The sequence below is a fragment of the Pteropus alecto genome, unplaced genomic scaffold (assembly GCF_000325575.1).
Source record: "Pteropus alecto unplaced genomic scaffold, ASM32557v1 scaffold135, whole genome shotgun sequence".
In the NCBI taxonomy this organism is placed as follows: Eukaryota; Metazoa; Chordata; class Mammalia; order Chiroptera; family Pteropodidae; genus Pteropus; species Pteropus alecto.
Genome location: NW_006438076.1, coordinates 2,767,814 through 2,789,028, shown reverse-complemented (window position 1 = coordinate 2,789,028; position 21,215 = coordinate 2,767,814). Strand labels below are relative to the sequence as shown.

At 48.6% G+C, this 21,215-nt stretch overlaps 1 protein-coding gene across 2 annotated transcripts in view; it reads right to left on the bottom strand.

Annotated features, from left to right (window-relative positions):
- KIRREL3 (kirre like nephrin family adhesion molecule 3) overlaps positions 1 to 21,215 on the bottom strand; it is a 528,183-nt gene that overhangs the window by 75,876 nt on the left and 431,092 nt on the right. For both annotated transcript variants that reach the window (XM_015592001.1, XM_006915190.1), the window contains exons 3-4: positions 16,524 to 16,673; positions 11,858 to 12,007 (exon numbers count right to left, since the gene is read on the bottom strand). In XM_015592001.1, the coding sequence (XP_015447487.1) occupies positions 11,858 to 12,007; positions 16,524 to 16,673 (300 nt within the window). The remainder of the gene's footprint in view (positions 1 to 11,857; positions 12,008 to 16,523; positions 16,674 to 21,215) is intronic.

The window sequence follows — 21,215 nt, the reverse complement described above, 5'->3', positions numbered from 1 at the left end:
ATGATCCAATTTAAAAATGCGCAAAAGATTTGAATAGACATTTCACCACAGAAGATAAAAAATGGATAATTATCATATGAAAAGATGCTCAACATAATTATTCATTAGGCAATGCAAATTTAATCTATAATGGACCATCGCTTCGAACCCATTAGAATGGCCATAATAGAAAAGCCAAACTGTAACAAGTGTTGGTGATATTGTAGAGACACTGGAACCCTCATTCATTGCTGGTGGGAATGGAATAAAATGATACAGGCACCCTGGAAAGCAGTTTGGCACTTTCTTAAAAAGTTAAGCATAAACTTTCCACATGACCTAGCTATTTCACTAGTAGGAAAAATGAAAAATGAAAACATATATGTACACATGGACTCATATGTAAATGTTCACAGCACCATTATTCATAACAGCCCCCAGCTGGAAACAATCCAAATGTCCGAGGGATGAAGGGATAAACAGAATGTGGTCTGTCCACACAATGGATGCTACTCAGCAGTAAAAAGAAATAAACTACGGATACATGTACAACACAGATAAATCTCGAAAACATTATGCTATGTGAAAGGAGACACAAAAGACCACAGGTTGTATGATCCTGTTTATAGAAAATGTCCAGAAAAGGCAAACCCGTAGAGACAGAAAGAGGATTAGTGGCTGCCTGGGACTGGGATGGGAGTAGAGATTGACAAGAGATCTCTTTAGGGTCATGGAAATGGCCTAATACTTGATATAAGTGATAGTTGCACAAATCTGTAAATATACTAAGAAATCATTGAGTTGTACACTTAAAATGGGTGAATTTCATGGCACATAAATTATACCTCAGTAAAGCTATTAAAAAAATAAAGGGAAAGATAAAAAAAAGGTCACCTCCTCTGTGGGGTCTATCCTGACTGCACAACCTGCTCTTTCCCCCCAGAAACCCTGCCCCTTATACTCTGCGCTTAACCAACTTTTAATAAAGTATACCATTTTCTGTTTATGTTTATTGTTATTGTCCAACTCCCTCTGCTAGGCTATAAGTTCCACGAAGGCAAGAGGTCTTAATCTGTTTCGCTCACCGATGTATATTCCCAGTGTCTGGGCCCGTGTCTGCAGCATGGAAGTATATACATACATATACGTTGAAAAATGGAAGGAAGAACTCTCGATTGACTGATTCCTTCCAGCTCTAAAATTCTCTAATCAAGCTTAGGTTTGTTTTTTTTTTCCCACAAGGTTAGGTTTTGGTCCTTAGTAGAACTCTCGCCCAGGCCAAGTAGGTATTTGGGGCTGGGGCTGGAGGCGGGACAGGGCGATCCCAGTGGTCTGTGCTCAGAGCCCAGCTTTCTCTATCTCAAAGAGTCAGAGAGGACTGGTTTTCCCCTTCCCATGCATCCTGCAGCCTCTAGCATATTTCCTATCCTTTTGGACCACAGTTGACTCTCTGCATAATGAGTTCTCTCCAACATCCTAGTGACTGCGTGTGTGTCTATCTCTGTATACAGATATATCTCTATATCTCAGTATAGATATCTCTCTGTATAGATAGAGGGCAGGTGCCTGGAGAGTAGGAGGGAGCGGTGCGTTTGGGGGTAGAGCAGTGCCAGCTCATTCGTGGGAGATGGCCATGTGGCCACCAACGTGCCCCCCATTTCTTGCCTTTTACCACCGAGGCTTCAGTGGTGTTCCTGGCACCGTGTGATTTCGTAGCTGTGAACATCTTTCCTGATATATTTACATATGGAAAATTCTTCCTGTCTATAAACATTTACAAACACCTTGATGGGTTTGTGAAAATGTGACACTCTTTTGGAAGCCAGCCTTCCTGGGCTGTGGGGCTCAGATATTTATTTTGACGAGCTGGAGGCAGCTGTGTGGGCTTCTGTGTGCCTGTGAACCTCCTACTTAGGAAAACCTCCTCCACATGGACAGAATAATTTAGCGGCCCAGAGCGATTGGGAAAGAAGGATTGGGCAGTCCCTTGATAATGAGACTTAATGGGATGGAAAATGGATGCTGTGGGTCTCGGAGCCTGGCTCCCAAGATGCATCTGGGGAACGGGGCCTGCCAGGAAGGGTTTTCTGAAATCTTTGGTTCATTGTGCAGGCCACCTAACTGCAGGCCCTGGGACAGGGTGAGGGCTCAGACAGCGCTTCTGGAATTCCCTAAGGCTCAAAAGAGACCCTATTACAGTCCATATCCAAAGGGGATGGGTAAAGCAGCAGTAAGTCTGAGCAGAATTCTGGAAGAGGGGAGGGGTCCGACTTAGAAAGGGCAAGGGTTTTGGGACCAGAAAGAACTGAGTTCAAATTTTAACTTTTTCTTTCCTGATGTGTGACCTTGGGCAAGTTAATGGGTCTCTTATGTGCCATCTTTCTTATCTGTGAGAGAAAACATGGGGCCTGCCTAGCAGAGATGATGAGAATCTGAATAAAAGCACACATGTGCGTTACCCAGGCAGTGGGCCAAAGCTCCTGAAATGCCTCTCACTAGCTGCACCTACAACATAGGGCCCATTCCAACACAGCAACAAAATAACCAAGCTCTGGTCAGTCCTACTCCTGAGGGAGCCATGCATCTTTCCTCTGCAGAAAACTATCTGCAGCTGAGAGACTAGGTCCTGTCTCCTGCTGGTGGGCACTGTCTGCTCTACCACTGTGGAGTCCTGTGCTGGCCACAGGCGGTGGGGTGTCACCCGTGAGCCTGGCTCCTGCCCATTCTCCAAGGCCTTCTCCCTCTGGGACCACTCTCGGTCTTGCTCTGTGAGTCTGCCTTGGGTTTTGTGACTTCGGCTCTAAACTCTCTCCTAAAGCGACACACCTCCCTGCCCCGTTGGCTGCTGGGGGAAGGCTTCCACTTAGTGGCATTTTCCTTTCTCATTTCATGCTGTAATGGAGATTCATTGCTAGTTTTAAATCCATAATTTGCCATGAAACCCTTGTCTCGGGTCTAGGCTGAGGTCAGAGCGGAGAAGCAGGGAGCTATTTTTACCCTTAAAGGTCTCCCCGCCCAGCTCGGCCTCTCAGGCTTTCCCAGGGCTGGCCTAGGCCAGGCAGCATCCTGAGTAGGACAGGCACCGTGCTCAGCCAGGGGAGGGGCAGCTCGTCCCGGTGAGACTGGCCGAGCCAGTGCTCCCTCTCAGGTGGCCGTGACTCTCTTCCCTCCACTTCATTTTTCATTAGGGGGAATCAGCGGAGCGGTGGGGCCTCATGCTGGGGATATCATGCTCTACCTACTCCATTCTTTTCTGGGCCTGACAAGCGGGGTGGGTCAATATTTTTGTCCCGGCACCAAGATTTGTCCTTTTCCCATCAGTGATTGATTCTCTTGACTGAATGTTTTTGTGTCTTTCCGCCACAGGGAGCACTGATGATTTGTTCATGCTCTGATTGTGTGTGTGTGTATGTGTGTGTTTATGTGTGTGTAGACCTGTGTGCACACCAGTGCTTTGTCCTTGTTGTGAGATGTCTGCGTGTATGTATAAGACTGACACATATACTTGTAATGGCCAATGGCCAACTGCATTCCTGACTGAGGGCCCAGGAGGGCCTGAGGACACAGGTGGGCCCTTGTCTGGTTTTCGCAGGTTAGCAGGATGTTGGAAGCCATGCTTGGCCAGAGGAAGCAGTGGGGGCAGAGTGGGTGAGCCTTCCTCAAGGCAGTTGCATCTTGAGAGTTATAGAAAGTGGCTCAAATTTCACGGCTCCCGGGAGCTGCTGGTTCCATGCTGAATGGCTGCCGCCCGAGGATCAAGGCCCTGACTTTTGCAAATCTCCATGGTCTGAGCTTACGCTCCCCTTTGCTGAGCAGTGGAGCCTGCTCAGCCTCTCCTAGGGTCATGCTTGATTAAAGCACCAGATGGACTTATTATCCTTGCTCTTAGGAACAAGGGGACAATGACTTGGAACAGTGACTCTCATGCCCTACCTCAAACCAGGATCAAATGAGAATCACAGTCAAACTGTGGAGTGAATTTGTATATCCTCTTTCCAGCTCCTGATTTTACCAAGGAGACAGCGGGTCGTAAGAGGTTAAGCATTTTTATCTCATGTCTCACAGCCGGTCAGTGGCAGGACTGGGGATAGAATGCACATCTCTGGACTCTCAGGCAGGGACCCTGGTCCCAAAGAAGTGCTAACATCCTCGGTAGAGTGGAGGCACACGTCAGGACCACAGGTCTGCCCTGGAGAGCCTAAGTCACTTAGTGATGGGGAGGGGAATACTGGGTGGTCAGCAGGATGAGGAAAGAGCTGGTGGTGGGGTCCAGGAGCAGGAGGCTGAACACCTTGTGTGTGCAGCAGACTCTGGGTGGGCTCCTGCAGACCCTCCTATGTGCTAGTGTTGAGAGCAAGAGATGCTGGAAGGGGCAGGGGAGGGGCTGGCCCTGGGGTGGCCGTTTGGGATGCTGCCTCCAGCTTTAAGTGGGTGAACACTTGCCCCCAAGGCAGTGTCAGGCATCGGGCCACTACAGCAAGGACACTTAATTAGATCAGTTAGCTTTCCTTTCATTGGCAGAGTCTGTTCCAACTGACCTTGGCCCAGGTGGGGTAGGTAGGGGATGTATCAGGTCTCCCCCTGCTTGGAGTGGACCCTGCCTGTCCCTTGCCACCTATCTTCAGGCCAAGAGGGGATGCACTGAGTTTGCCTTTGTCCCTGATGGATCCCCAGCCTCCAGGAGCCTGGAAGTCTTTTAGCATCTGTGAGCCTCCTTCCTCATCTTATTTCCCACCACAATGGATGGGGCCTGGCTAGACGAGTGGACTCTTCTGACATTCCATTGAGGCTGAGATGAAGGACAAGGAGAAGGAGGGTGGGGGACAGGCAGAGAAGCCATTCCTTTCCATGGCAACATGGCATATTAGAGGGGCAGGGAGCCTGGAAGTGGGGGACAATCTTAGCATCGGAGGGCCCAGAGTGACCCAGCTCCAAAGTCAACACACCTGGACCTAATGGCTACAGAGTCCTCCTGGAAGAACCTCTATTTCACATCCCTACCCTCCCACTGCTATGGGCAGCCACTCAGGGGGCAAATGGCATTGAACTCACAGTATAGACCTTAGATACGGTCTTCTACCACCAGCGAGCTTATACTATAATTTAGGAGAGAGACCATTAGCTTAAGGTCACCCAGTGACCCTCAGCCACGCTCACCTTATAACCTGTCCCATTAGGTAAGCACAGAGTTAAACTGGGAGAGCAAAGAAGAATGTGCCCTGGCCAAAAGACAGAGGAGGAGGAGAATCGGTTTCTGGCTCAGGGGCACTGTGGATGGCCTGGGCCCCCAAGAAGGGAGCATAGCAGGAAGAAAGTGAGGAGGAGCTGGTGGTAGGGGTGAAGGGTGGGGGGCACAAGAGCACAGGTACAGGCTCCCATCTGGAGCTTCAGGAGATAAGGATGCTTTGCTTGTTCCGCTTTCCCATCTCTGGCTTGTTTGCTGCCCTATTTGGGGGTGATTGCAGGGTAATGAATGTGGCAGGAAATAGGCACACAGCACAAACGAGATACGGCACTGAAGACCAGGCCGGGGCCCAGGCAAAACATGCCTAATGAGGAGATAAGGAAATCAATTCTGCTTGTCTTCCCAGGCGTGTGAGCTGGGAGGGGCCGCAGCGAGCGAGTTTTCCTGCCTTGTATACTGGATGGAATAGCTTCCCGAGGACCCGGAGCCTGATCCCCCAGGAAGGAGGGGTTGCTTGTTGGTGTCACCTAACACTGCAGGAATCATAGTCATACCAATGACAGGTATGATGATAACTGTCAACACTGATATGCCTTGCTGCATGAAATGCCTTACATATATTATTTCATTTCATCCTCTTTATAACCCTAAGAGGGTGAGGTTATTACAACTGTTCCCTCATTTTACGCATGAGGAAACTGAGGCACAGAGTGGTTAAACAACTCGCTCTCAGTCACACCAATGGGAAAGTGACACAGGTAGGTTTCAAGTGTCAGCAATCTGGCTTCCAGAGTAGGCTCTTAACCGTGAAGCCATGTCACCTCTCTAAACACAATACAACACAACACGATACAACACAACATAACTGTCCCATGTATTTGGGGTTTACTATCTGCCAGGTACTGCTCCCTGTGGTGTGGATCAGTGTAAACTCCCTGTAGTTCACCCCCAAACCCTTTTACTACAGTTATAAGACTAACATTTACTGAGCATCTACTAGATGCTCTCAGGCTGTGCTTGGCGTGAGGGATACATGATGCCCCCGACAGACCCAGTGAGGGAGATGGACATGTGAACAGTTACTTTCAATATAATTGGGTTGAGTGTTGTGAAGGAGGTGCTCATGAAATATTAAGGGAGCACATAGGGGGACAGTTGGGCTCTGTGGGATTCAGGGAGGGCTTCTTGGAGGAGGTGATATCTAAGATGAATCCTGACAGGTGAGCAAGAGTTGGCCAAGGAGAAAGATAGTGGTAAGGACATTCCAGGCAGAAACACACATGAGCGAAGGTGTAGAGGTGTGGAGAGTGGAGGAAGCTGCAACCTGGTTGTCCCCAGAGCAAGTAGGGAGAGGGTGGCAGAGCTGGGGCTGGAGAGAAAGCAGAGGTTAGGCCTCAGAGAGACTTGTGTGCCATGGAGGGAGCTTGAACTTTGTTCTGTGGAGGTGCTTTCATCCCTGAAGAACTGCTCAGACTGTCCTCTACTGACAGAGTGAGTCTCTCTGTGGCTGGGTCTCTCGCCACTAGCTTTTAGAACAGTTTTAGAAGCCAGCGCTCTTGGGTTCTGTGTCAGCTCTGCCTTCTCTTGATGCATGTCCTGAGTTATTTACTGTCTCTCTCTGGACACATCTCCACAGAAGATGAGGGGATTGGGAATTGGGGGTGCTGCCAGCACTGTGGACTTAGGAGACCTCTGCCTGCAATCTCCTGGTAAGGGAGTTGTAGAGGGAGCTCGTGGCACAAGGTAAGGACACATTTGGACCTTATGTGTTTGCCAGTCTCAGTGTTTGGGGCCTGACATCGTTTTAAAGATGCCCTCTTTATTTAAATTGACTTAGTCTCCATGTTAAATAATTCATGTTGAGTTAGGAGGCTTTGTTTCTAATGGGAGCCACAAGACAGCAGCAGAGTTAATATTAGAACAGGCCAGGAAGAAGAGGGGAAAGGAAGGAAGACTGGAAAATACCCTTTTGAATAATTACTCTGATATCCACCACCCTCCCTACCTACTTCTAGTCCCCTTTACCCTGCTCTACTTTCTCTTTCTCATAGTGTTTATCCCAGCTGATGTCCCACATCACTACGGGGTGTACTTGTTTAATCTGTTTATTATTTATGACTGTCTCCCTGCTACAACACACACTCCCCCAGGGCAAAGGCTGGTTTTCTCTTTTGTTTATGGGTGAATCTCAAGTGCCTAGATCAGTGTGTGGCACATAATCGGTGCTCGGTAAATGTTTGTTGATCAAATCCGTGGCACCCATTTCCTCCCTGCTCTGGGTTCCTGAACTCCTTGCTTCCTGTTTCCAGGCAGGTGGAAAGATCAGGTGCAATATCCCTCTAAGGGCTCTGGAACTGGAGTAGTTTAGATATTTTCAACCCTGGGGTTCCTGCAGGGGGAGGAGGAGCGGCCTGTGTGTGCGCGCGCGCGCACGTAACTTTAAAGCGTATGGCACTTCAGTATGAGTGTGTGTTAGTTTGATGCGCACAATAATTCTAGGAGATTGGTATTTTTATTATTCTCATTTTATAGATGAAGAACCGGAAACGCCATTCATTCACTCACTCCATCCATTCATTCATTGGCTCACTCATTAATTTAAAAACCTCAGATATTATTGAGGACCTACTATGTACTAAGTTCCAGTTAAAGAGAACTAAACCAGAGGCCCAGTGCCAGCCTAAGAATATGCCCGAGGTCACATAAGGAGTGAGCTGCATGCAATTATTCCTCTTCTCAGCCAAGGCTCTTTGTCCCATACCCCAGCTCTGCACAGGTGCATGGGGGTCTATGACAGCCAACTAAGCTGTGTCTCTGCAGAGATGGCTAGGGATGGGTGGAGGCAGAATACAGAGGAGGACTCTGGTTTAAGGTGTACAGCCAACTTCAGAATCCCAGGGCTGGACAGAATTTGAAAGATTTAATCTCCAGCCTCACAGTGGGACGCTGTCTACAACATCCTAACCTTCTCTGCTTCAATTACCACATGAATCCCTGGTCCAGTGCAGGTTAGAGATTTTCCTAAAATAGTTGGTACAGTGTGTAGGTCCTTTTTGTGGAAGTCATGCCTTTCGGAAGCTGGACAGCTCTTAGAGATCGTCTTATTTATCACCACTTTCATTTTACAGTTGAGGCAACTGAGCCCCAGAGAGGTTGATTAACAGGGCCAAGATCACACAATTGGTTAATATAGGACCAGAACTGTTGCCTCCCAGTCTGATGCTCTGTCCATGATACCATGATTTCCAGATGTTCTTGGGGAAGAAAGACGCATGTCTCGACCTGGCTTGAGTCAGAGCATGGTTCTTGGCTGGCCGGGTCACAGAGAAAATGCATCCTGCCCGTTAACCTGGACTGGGTTCCCCAGTCTTCACCTGGCTCAGCCTCCCAAGTGCAGCCCCTGCCCCCTCTTCCCCTCCTAGTCCCCCAGTTCCATCCCTCCCTCTGCCTCCCGCAAATGCTCAGCTCAGAGTTGCTCCTTGCCTGATTGCATCTGAGAGCTGGAAACACAAGGCTAATTAATGTGTCTGTGACTCTAGGCTTGGCTGCTGGGCCTGAGTCCCCATGCCCTCTTTGGGGCTCAGCAGGCTCTGTGAGCTGGCCCTCTGGCTTCTCTGAGCGATGCTGGCAGATGCATATTTTCACAATGCACATCTGTTGGCTATATAATCTCTAGTATTTGCCCTCCTCACTTGGTGCTTTGATGGAAGACCCCTGGGGGTCTCCCTCTGTTCTAGCCAAAGTGTTTGCTTTGCAATTTTGCCAGAATACCATCTGATTCTGCTCTCATATCTTCTGCAGGTTCTAATCAGGCTCTTACTTTATTTAATTAAAAATCGATCTCAGGCAAATACAGACTAAATTAGGAAGCTCTCTCACTCCTGGAACACAGGGAATGCAGCCCTCCCCCGGCCCCCTTGGGGAACTGGGACATTTTCCCAGACTGAGATGTCACAGCAAAGCAGATGGGGCCTTGGTTGGGAAGCCGGCTGGCCATGGCAGAAACACCCCTCTCCCCTCTGCTGGAACAGTCTCTCTGACTATCCACCATCCTGGACAGACCAGGGCTCCCTTTCCAGAAGGCCGGGCGGGCTTCTGCACACAGGGCCTCCCTCCAGGGCAGTAGATGGGGCTGTATACCACAGAGAAACTCAGCCAGGCTCGGAACCTCGGACAGAGCCCTGCAGGACCAGCTCAGGGGTGAGGACCTCGGGTGGCCCTGAAGAGTCAGGGAAGACTGTGGGCAGAGCCTGGGGGAAGCTTTTTCTTGTTTAGGTGGAATGGTTTTCATGGAGTCTGCCTGAAGGGTCCCTGCTCAGGCTTCTTTTCCAGCTCAGAAATTTCAAGGCCAGCCTGCTGGGGCCTGCTGAAGACACCCGCTTCTGCCTTTTCAACTGATCCCCAGACTTGAATAAAACGTCTCTCCCGCACAAATCCAGCTCTGTACCCAGAGGCAGTGCCAGGCCATGGCACTGGAGGAGGAGAAGGACAAACAAATGGCATTCAGATGTACCCACGACAAAGTCCAATCTGTTCAGAGCAGACCCCGAGGCTGTGTATCAGAAGCCTGGCTCTCAACCAGCCAGACAAAGGAGATTCTATTGTTAGAAATGTGGTGACTTGGAGCTGGAAAATCTGGCATCTATATTGAGTGTAATTAGGCTGTGTGACCTTCTGTGAGTGCCTTTGCCTCTCTGAGTCTCGATTTCCTTACCTGTGAAACATCTGGAATAATTTGGACTTTGTTATCTAAGTATGATAGTAGAAGGAAAGGAATCTGTAAATACTTGGTTATGACTGGCGAAGTTCTGACACCAGGACAACAGCTTAAGGACGAGATGTCTATATTGAGTGTAATTAGGCTGTGTGACCTTCTGTGAGTGCCTTTGCCTCTCTGAGTCTCGATTTCCTTACCTGTGAAACATCTGGAATAATTTGGACTTTGTTATCTAACTGTGATAGTAGAAGGAAAGGAATCTGTAAATAGTTGGTTATGACTGGCGAAGTTCTGACGCCAGGGCAACAGCTTAAGGACGAGATGCATCTCCATCTATTTTAGGTCCTGCATGAGGTCACGGGTGGGCAATGCTTAGGTTCTTCTCATTTTAGCGTTCTTTGGTACCCGCTGGCAGGAACAAGATAGCAGAAGGCAGATTCTTCTGAGAATGGAGGCTGAATAACCTCTGATGATGAAGATCCTACAACTTGGCTTAGGAAATCTGTTCTGGCATTTGCAATCCTCAAAACCCAGAAAATGTATTAGGTGCTAAATCCTCCTTCTCTCCTCCCTCCACCCCTGTACCCATTCCCATTTCATCCGCCATCTCAGGAGAGATGGACACGGCTGCCACGCCCTTCGACGTCCCTGATTCCTTTCCTAAAGGCCCACGTCCTCGCCATGCAATCCCAGTTTATTTACCCTGCCAGACCCAGTTTATGTTTCTCATTCCTTTCATTGTAGGCCAGAGGAGACTCAAAGGTTACCGGAGGTTCTGAGGTTGGCTCTGAGTTCCTCCTCTCTATCTCAAGAAGCCAGCCTCCGCGCTTGGTAAGTGGTCCTCCGGGGCCTGTCTGCTGCCGAGCTCGGGCTAATCTGGCCGTGTGTTGGCCGTGTAGATCTGAAGATAACCTGACACACTCTTAAATATTTCATCTTGGCGCAGCCATGCGCCTTATCTACCAGGCGAGGAGGCAGCATCCCCGCTGCTGACTCTTTTGTCAAAGCTTCTCGACAGCTGCTGAGGGGCTTGGAGGGCTGAACCTGGACTCCCCTCTTCTGGCTGCTGAGCTCCATCCCTCAGGCGGCCTGGTAGGGACTTCCTAAGGGGGCAGTAAGGTGGTGCATGGAGCCCTAGTGGGGAGACCCTTTGCTTCATCTGGGGCAACAATCCTGTCCTGTATACTTGCATCGGAACAGCTGAGAAAGTATAAGTGAAAGTGCTTCGAGAGTTGCTGTCAAGGGCTATGCAAATCGAGCCATGATTACTTCTGTGCAAAGCTCGGTTCCCAGGGAGCCTGGATCCTCAGTAACATCTGGCTGGAGGGAGGAGGTGACAGGGGTGAGGCAGTTTAAGGGGTAGTGAACCCATTCCCTGTCTTCAGTCTGATCTGCTCAAGTGAGGGACGGGGACCTCTTCAGGCAGGATGTCCCAAGGACACTGGGCTCCTGGGAAGCCGAGATGAAGAGCGACCAACGGAAAAGTTACGATCTGGAATAAGAGCCTGATGTGAGTTTTCCTAGGGATGACGTCGGCAGCCCAGGGTTCCCAGGAGCAGGGAAGGGCATGAGAAACGGGGCAGCAGTGGTTCCTAAGGGTGGTGAAATCACTGTGTCCCATTCTTCTCTCTATCTCTATCACCTAGCACAGGGCCTGATACATCACACTTGCAGAACATGTTTTCTGATGAATAAATGGGCACCCAGGAGACCTTATTGACTCCCTAAGCTGGAGTCAAACACGCTGGGGTTGGACAAGGTCATAGGTAAGTTGGCATCGGCCATCTGATTTTCAGAGCAGGAACTTTCACTTTTCTCCTTTTGGTGGGGAGGGGGTGACTGACACAATGTGGGATAATGCTTGCGGGCTTTGCCCAGTGGGTTCTCTCTGCAGTTGGGCTGGAAGGAACCCTTCTGTAGCTGAGCCCATGGTTCTTCCCATAGTATCTGAGCCCCCACGTGTGGACAGTTCTTACCTAGGACGGTGAGGCGTGCGGGGCGGGACCGGATGGCAGCCTGGATGGCCTGACACTCATATACAGCATCATCTTGCAGCTCTGCCCGCAGGATCTTCAGGTGATGTTCCCCTGACAGGTGGTTCCCTACCACCAGGTACTGTGGGTAACCTGTGGAGACAGCAGGCATATTAAGGGGGCTGGTCTGGGGGTGGAGGGAACGCTCATGACAAACAGGCACAGCGGTGACACATCTGAACAGGGGCTGGTCTGTCTTAGAGGCTGGCAGAAGGAGCATCTGCTCAGGGCCCTGATCTCAGCATGAGGAGCACAGAAACGAGAGTTTCCCCAGGGTGTTGGGGCAGAGTTTATGCGTATAAGGGAATTGTCAGTTTTAAGTTCAGAAATGTTGGAGAAGCTATTATTGTAGAGGGAGGAGAGAACAGAGAGGGCAATGCTTATGTGGACAGACACAGCGGGGTTCTCACTCTGGAAGGTGGTGTGCTCAGCACCCTGTCGACCAAGTAGGCATGCCTTTGGATAAGGACACACACAGAGAGACAGAGAGACCCAGGCTGAGATCCACAAACAGACAGAAGACGGAGTTAGAGAGAGAGAGAGAGAGAAGGAAGAAAACAGAAATATTGGGGAAAGGATCAAGAGTGACTCTGGGGAAAAGTTTTGTTTGAGGATGGACAGGAAGTAGATATCTAGGCCCACCCTACTAGTGCCCAGGAAGCGCTGGTCACTTTGAACCATAAGTGGCCTTTTTCTAGTCACTCCTTCTACCCGCCTCCAAACCCCAGGGCCTGATTAAGCACTTATGAGGTGCTCAAGACCCTTAGAAATTTGGGGCCCCTGATACCACTGGAGTTGAATAATAAATAAATAAAAGCTTGAGCATGATTAATCATCAATCAGTTTTCTTGCTGCTGTTTAGGGTTGAATATAAATGCCAGCATGAGTCATAGCTGGCCAGGTTGGGCAGATACTCTCTTTCTAGGGTCTTGAGCCTTATACCCCCTTAGTTTCTCTCAACAGGATCTGTTTTCCACCCATTCCCTTACCTGAGCTCTACCCCTTCCCCTTATCAGTCCCTTACAGGCTACTTCTTCCCTGTCCTGGTCTCATTCTCTCTTCAGAGGCCCGCCCACCCTCCGGCAAGCCCCAAATTGCTCCTCTTTTGGAAGAGCCTTCACCAGGACAGTGTATGTTTTCAGAAAGATGTCATAGGAGGAGGGGATTGGTCACATTTGGCCTTTTAAATAAAAGACTATGGCTTTAGTAAGTGAGAGACAGAAACAGAGACAGACAGAGGGATATGCAATAACTTTCTTCAGATATTTCAAAGCTCTTAGTGTGGGTGAGATGTGTGTGTGTAGCTCCCAAGGACAGCATTAGCACCGATGGGCAGAATTAACATGGGGAAATACTTTGAGAATATTGTTAATGATTTGAGGTAACCAACAAGAATTTGGGCTGCCAGAGGTGATAGTGAAACCCCCATCACTGACTGTATTCAAACACAGGTTGTATGATTATCTGTCAGGGACGCTGCAGAGGACATTTCTACCCTGCTTAAAATTTTGAAAGTCTAAGGCCCCTTCCATAAAATAAGGGTCTTTCAGAGGTGGGGTGGGGCTTCCTGGGGGTGGGCTGTCCAGGGGCATCTATTCTTGGTCCCTGGAGGTAGCTGTAATCCTCTGCCAGATTTCCCAGCATGACTTTTGGGTGTTTCTTGTGTAGCTGAGGCCTTCAGGCTCGTGTCTTCATGGCTAGCTTTGTCCCTATCATGCAATCAAATGGCTCATTCCTCCACAGCTGTTCAGGCCTGGCCAGAGATGCTCACAGGACATTCAGCTGTACTCCTGAGAAAGCAGCGCCTCCCTCCTGCCCTCTGCTGGGCTTGGGGAAGGAGCCCAGGTAAGTTAAGCTGGCTCTCTCTAGTGCCAGGGTGAGGGTCTGGAAATGGATTCTAGCCCAGTCTCCTTCCTGATGCTTCTACCCCAATGTAGCTGGCTGACTGTGCCAACCCCTCAAGCCCAGCCTCTGGATCCTGCTGTCCTGTGATTAGTCCCTGGTCTCCCGCAAGCATCTTGGCTGGAGCCTGTGTTTTTGTTGTCTTGCAAGTGATCAACACAACGATTTTGCTCTCAGGAGCTGCTAAAAACATCAGTGATGGGTTTGTTTGTATTTGCCTAATTAGGCGACGAGCTGTGATGTTATCCCAAGGACTGGCAGTATCTTTGGAAAACATTTGTCCAGAAGCATAGATTCTGAGGAATTTCTAGCTCCCTCCACAGTATCATTACTCTCTCTTGCTATTCTCAGGAGAGGCAAAATTTTTGGGAGTCTGGGTTCTACAGTCACATTTCCTGGGTTCAAAGGCCAGCTCTGTCACTTCCTAGATGGGTTGTCTGGGGTTAGTTACTTTCACTTCTTTGTGCTTCCTTATCAGTAAAATAGGGACAATACTAGTAGTATCTTATAGTGTTCTGGTGAAGATTAGACAGGATAATCTCGGTAGAGTGCCTGGCACATAGTAGGGAGGTAGTCTATAAATACTGGTTTAAATAAAAGTGACCGTGAGGTAGGATAACCAAAGAGGTCCCCATCTTTTTAAGTGAAAGCAGATTGGGTGCCTGGGCCTTTTGGGGGTTAAGAGCCAAGGTCCCAGGCACTGGGCTTTGGTATATGTTTAAATCAATATTTTTTTCTCAAATGTGACTCTGTTTACCTGTCACATAAAGAGGAAAATCCTTCTTTCTCCCTGTAGATCGTTGTAGATTTATGAGAGAATGTCTGTATATTTAGAAATCACTTCCTTTGACTGTTTTTTTTTCCAGATGTAGTGACCAGAAAAGTAGTGAGGTCTTCAGTTAAGGCATCATTTCTGGTAGACTGAATGGGCCACACAGTTAAAGTAGAAGATGGCAGAGCTGCAGCGGGTGGAAGTCCCATAAGACAGCATCGGTTTCCCCATAGAAAACGGGTGCGGTATTAAATGCTCCGCAAATACTTGCTGAAGTAAACTGGGATCTATTGCTCTCACTTTCCTATCATTATTTATTGGGCATGTAAGTATCTGTCATTACTGTCATGATGCTATTTTGGGGGTAGGTGATCAAATACAGAGAACACACTTTATCAAGAGTTCGAGTTCATTGGCTCTGCAAGGAGAGGGCAAACCTTTCTGTAAGTGGAGTCAGGTGGGAGAGGAAGCTGATAGAAGTTCATCACTTAGCACTTAGCAGGAGCTAACGCTGGATCCCAAAAAGCCATTCATGGAAATGGTTGCCAGAGGCTCCGTGATCTGTGCGGTGATGACCAGTGTATGAGCCATCCATGGTGACCTGGGACCTCTTTTTGGCCACCGACTCAACAAGACCCCAGTTTCTGACTGAAGGCTGAAAACCACTGACTAGGAATCCTGAGAGGCTGTTTAACTAGCAATAATCCTGGGCCCAAGTCAGGACCATGCAGAGTATGAACGATTCTAGTCTGGTTAGGTTCTGTCCTTCCTCCAGTTTCTCTAGGGTAAAGAGAATTCAGAGTCCCTGAACATGGCTGGTTCCCACAGTACTTAAATTTTATAGCAGAGCCATATATTTTGGAGATATTATTGTATATTTCATCCACGCTCAGCTGGGCTGCAGCACTCAAACCGTATGATGCTATTGACCATTGCTATAATGTTTCAATACACATTTTTGGCCAGACATAAATCACATTTTTAAATATTAATTCCCCAACCACATGTTGCTGAGTGCACTTCGATTTTTACTTTCCTGCAGCTGTACACCACAAGAGAGGCAAAGCGACTTCTCAGTCGAATATACGTTTTTCTTTTCTCCCCCGCCCTCAGTTACTCCCCGATGGGACACCCAGGTCCTTTGTTCTGAATTTTACTGTTTATGCTAAACTTAGTGAACAGTCACGTGCCTCTCATCCCCAAGGGAGAATAATAATGGTGAATGGTGAGTGACCAGGAAGATGATTCCATTCTTTTTTCTGCTGGGGCAGAGAGTGGATTATTAAGACATCTCTCTGGGTTTAAAGACTGACATTCACAGTGGTTAATGGATGACTGGGCATGGCACCAGCCAGGGTGCTCAGATGCCAGCCATCAATGGCCTCAGGAGCCCACCAGTGCATCTTTGATGAATACCAGCTGGGTGGGCCGAACAAGGTTTGGAATTTATTTCAAACACTTCTTTTCTTTCCATCACATGGTGGCCCCTAAAATCACCAGGCTTCTTTGTCGGCTTTCAATCTATTTGGCTCCTTTTGATGGATGGGAGCTGGGAAGAACAAGGAAGGCTGTGACTTCAGTGAGGATATATTTTGGACCAAGAAACAACACTTTCTCCTTGGAAATGTGACTTTGTGTGAATCATGTTTGATTTTAGAATAGACCCTTCAGGGTAACATTGTTTTAGGTATAGCACTGATCACCAGAATTGAGGGTTCAATTGTAGTTCAGTTCCAGTGGTCAGAGAGGCCTTCGACGTCCTCTGGATCCTGGACCTGGGGCTTGCCTCGCCTGATTCTGCCTGTGAGATCTGCACTGACAGCTGGAGATTTAATGCCCAAACACCTGTGAAGATAGGGTTCCCTAGGAGGGTAGGTGGGTGGGTAAGGCAGGGATGGGTTCCAGGTCTTCCCGGGGAAGTCTGGGGGTACTCACTTGAGAGGTCCCTGCCCACACCCAGAGCCAGGCCGTCTTTGATCCACAGAACGAATCCATCATATTCTGGGATGGCACACAGCAGGGTCACTGGCTGCCCCGACACCACAGCCTGGTCCTGGGGCTGCTGGCTGAAGGAGTACACTTGGCCTAGGAAGGAGACAAGCACAGCAGTCAGTTACAGCAGGGAGCTGCATCTCCTCAAGCTATGGAAGCAGAGCCCGGGCAGGTCTACGGGACAAGGTGCCCCCAGAACACCTCATGTCCTGCCTGGGGGTCAGCAGCAGCTTCTTCACTGTCCCCAACTTATTCTCTTGCTGGCTCCCAGCTGCAGCCTCGTCAGTCCCCAACTGACGTGCACACATACCGTGGTCCAGCCATCTTCCTGCACCCAAACAGGCCATGCTCGCCACCTGCTGCCTTTGGAACATGCGTCTCCCTTTCCATTTGGCTAATTCCTACTTAACATCACTTGCTAGTGCCCACTTCCACTACAGGACAGAGGAAGGACAGAGACCCCCCAACTGGCAGCATTCTGTGGGGGCTGTGGGGAGTAGCGTGATTTGATTAATCCTGAGAATACAAGAAACAACATTATCGTTCTGATGGCTCCAGGATGGGATGAGGATGTGACCAAGGGATCCTGTCATGGTCTTCACACTGTGAAGACCATCCTCCCTGTCCCTTCCTTTTCTGCATCAGATCCTATTTTAGCCTCACCGTTATTTGGGAGAAAGTCATGACTATGACTTCTCCATATATAACTCAAAGAGAGCCTGCCCCGAACCCCCTAAGCTAGCCAGTTCAAATTTTATTAAACAGACACGACTGCAGAGTGTACCACATGCCAGGCATTGTTCTAGGATTGAAAATATTAGCTCATTCGTATTTTCATCCTCATACCAACCTGTGAATTAGGTAATATTTTTATTCCATTTTCTAGATGAGGCACAAAAAGGTAAAAATAGTCACAGGGGCCGTGCTCATTACTTACTTCCCAGGTGCTGAGTGTGCTTCACCTTGAGCTGTTGCAGCACCCACAACACCCTGTGGACCTTACCAACCCCATTTCCCAGGAGATTAGGACCCGCAGCCTTAGAGCTTAACTCAACTATCCAGGGAGCATCTAAGGTCAGGACCAGGGCTGTGAACCCAAGACTTTCTGGCTCCAAAGACCATGTTCTCATCTACTGGGCTATGTTGCACACAGATCCCCAATCCTAGTCCTGGAGGGGTTGTTGAAGAACATGACTGCATTCCTGGGAGGTCACGGCTGAATGGACAGTGGGACAACGACATTTACTGATCTCCCACCCATAGTGCAGTCAACGCTTCACATGCCCTCTCTCCTATAGCGCATTTAATTATATGTCAGGGCAGAAATATCCTATGCTATAGCAAAGAAACCAGGATCAGAGAGGCAGAGGAACCTGCCCAAGGTCACACAGCTAAAGAGTGGTGGAGCAGGGGTTTGATCTGAATTCCACTGACTTCTGAGCCCTCATCCTTTCCCACACTCTGTTCTGCAGGTCCAGATAGACAGCCCAGGAGAACTGGCCATGGCTTCTCCTCCCCAACCTGGGAGAGTCAGGATGGTCACAGAGGTTCTGGACACCGGCTGTCACCTACCTTAGGGACACAAAGCCCCAGGCTCAGACCACAGATGGTGTCGAACTCTCAGTAGCAGATGGCTCTAAGAAGGGAGCAGCAGGCATGTAGCTCTGAGAGGAGCTGGGTGGTGGCATAGCGTGTGGGGTGACCCCAACAGGAGAGGCTAAGTCCCCATGAGAGAGTTTGTGGCAAGTGGGCAGGTAGCTGAATCTACAACCTGATGAGATCTTGGCTGGGTCTCTGAGGAGTCTCATTAACAATCAGGTTGGCCCTGAATTGTAGGAGTAACACTTTTTATTCTGATTTGAGCTTTACAAATTAGATTTCATAGGACATTTTAATCAGCTATGTGTGGTGTTTTTCTTTCCCCCCTCTGCGTCTTCAGGTTTTCCGTTGCAATTAGACTGTTTCTGGCATGAAAACAAGAGAGAGAAAGAGGGAAGAGCCTGGAGAAAGACCAAGAGGGTGAGGGGTGGGGTGAGGAGAGCAAGAAAAAAGAGGGGCTGGAGAGGAAGGAGAGGAGCCAGAGGCAGAGGCAGAGAGCAGGGAGAAGAGAAGAGAGGGGTGGGGGAGAGGTGCTGCGACTGAGAGTTGGGTGGGGGCGGGAGAGGGGTGCGGGTGGTGCTGGTGGTGGTGGTGGAGAGAACATTCCTTTTTGAGGCTCTTCTCTGGGCTCCAATGGCGACGTCTCAGCTCATTCTTTTCTCCAAAAAATCTTTCTTGAAAGAAGGACAGTGACAAGACAGCCGCAATAGCTGCCAAAGATTGTGTTATCAGAGAGAATTATCAGGCCCACTTTCTTTCCACCCACGGGACAGACCTTGAGGCCTTTCCTTCGGACTCGAGAGCCCCTAGGAACTGTGCGAGCCACGGGGTATGTCCTTGCCCAAAGAATGTCCCTCATCCATTCTCTCACTTCCCGATTCCTAGTCCCCATTTTTCTTACTCCAAAGAAGTGAAATGTGAATGAGCCCAGGACCATTTTCTATAACCTCCTAGGTATTATATTAAGTAGACAGGAAGCTTCTTGAGAACATTAGTTTATTCAACACACATTTATTGAGACCTGCTATGAGGCAGGTATTGCATTGCCTTGTGAGAGACAGATGAATACAGCCTGGTGCCCGCCTCCAGGAGCCTATGTGCGTACCCTGCCACCCAGACAACTTGGCCCTGTGCAGAGTAAGAGCTGCATCGACTAAGGTCTTATTGTAGACTGAGCACACCTAGCATCACCTGTCTCAGGTTTTCTGCCTCCGTTTCCCATTTTATCCCACGAATTTCTCCTGGTGTGAAGCTTGGAAGTCCGTATGGCCTCCCTTTTCAAGCTTTATTTTTTTATCTGTTTCCATTTCCATGTCCGGCCCAGCTTCCTTCCATAATATCTCACATCCAACCTTTCCTCTTCATTCCTACTGTACAACCCAAAGTCCAGGCCCTCATCGCCTCAGCCTGGATTCTGAAAACAGACTATGAATGCTTTCAGGTACTGCCCTGGATTTTTCTTTCTAAATCACCACTTTCTTCATGTTTCTCCCCTTTTCAAGGAGTGGAAATACGAATGGCTCTCCAGGGTCTACGGGACAGCACCTGACTCTCCACCCTGGATTATAAACCTTTCCAGAATCCGATCCCAGTCTCGTTGGGTGCTCAGTAGCAACCCTGCACTGCCCGTTCACTGATGTTAGCTGCTTGAGTCCTGGCTGTTTCACCGTCCTGGAAAGCACCCCTTCCCTAGGCTTCCCTAACCAGTCCTGACCTTGCTGAGGGCCCAGCTCTAACCCCTGATCTTGATCTTTGCCTAGACCGCCAGGTGCTGGGAGGGGATCTTCATCTTTTCTCTTTCTCTCCTCTTCTCCACTTCCTCATCTCCCTAGATTTCTTTAAACCTTGATTGAGCACCTACTATGTACGTATATGTTAGGCACCAAAGAGACAAAAGTAAGTAATAGAGGGTAAACTCCTTGAGAGCGGGACCACGGCTGTCATTTCCATCTTGCATTCTCAATGCCTTGCCCAGTGGATCTCTGTGGTACTTGTAGCTTACCTATGCTAGATTGTCTCCTGAAAACTGTAGTTACTGTAGGAAAATTGTTTTTACATTGTAAACTACTGAGTAGGCAGGTATTGTGCTGAGCACACCATACAGAAGGCCTTAAGGGAGAAATAGAGGGGAAACTTTGAAGGAGTCAGGCTTTATGGGACAAAAATAACTGAGTTATTCATGAAGACCTACTTTATGCCAGGCCTTTGAATGTAACTACAATGCTAGTTAGCTCCTGTTACTTACAGATTACAGATGAACTGAGGTTCTAAGGAAAGAAGTTACATGACCAGAGTCACACAGTGAGCCCAGGTGTGATTCAAGGTCACACATTGGGCCCAGGTATATTACAAGGTCATGCAGTGAGCTTAGGTATAATTCAAGGTCACACAGTGGTCGCAGGTGTAATTCAAACTCAAATGTCTTTGGTTGCAAACCCTGTTTTCTTGTCATTATTCCACGCTGGCTATTGAATTAAGGGACTGAAATCTGGATTTTGATTCTCAAACAAGTACTCGCCCACCAATCAGGTAGCCCCCTCAGAGCATCTAAAGAAAGGCAGAAGATCTTTGGAGTGAAAAGCAATTTCTTGGTTCTTCCCTACGTTTACATAGCTTCCTCCCAGCTGGAGGTCAACACCACCAGTTAGGGTTTGCAGTGAAGTCCAATACTGGCTATCATGGGGGGTACAAAAGAAAGGAGTTATAATAATTATTGGCACTTATTATTATATAACTAGTCATGAATTATATAATAATTATTTTATTATATAAGTAGGTATATATTATAAATAATATTTCTATTGTTATAGAGTTAATAATAGCTAACTTTCATTGAATGCAAACATGTATCAAGAGCTTACAGGGTTATGTGATTGAATCTCAACAGTAGTCAGTCCTATGAGATGGGGCCATATCAGACCCATGTGAAGGGGAGGCGGTCAAGGAGGCCACGGTCATAAGTGGTGGAGCGGGGACATCAGGTCCAGCAGTCCTGTTTCAGAGCCGTATCCTAAGGTCCTTTACTACTGTTCTCGG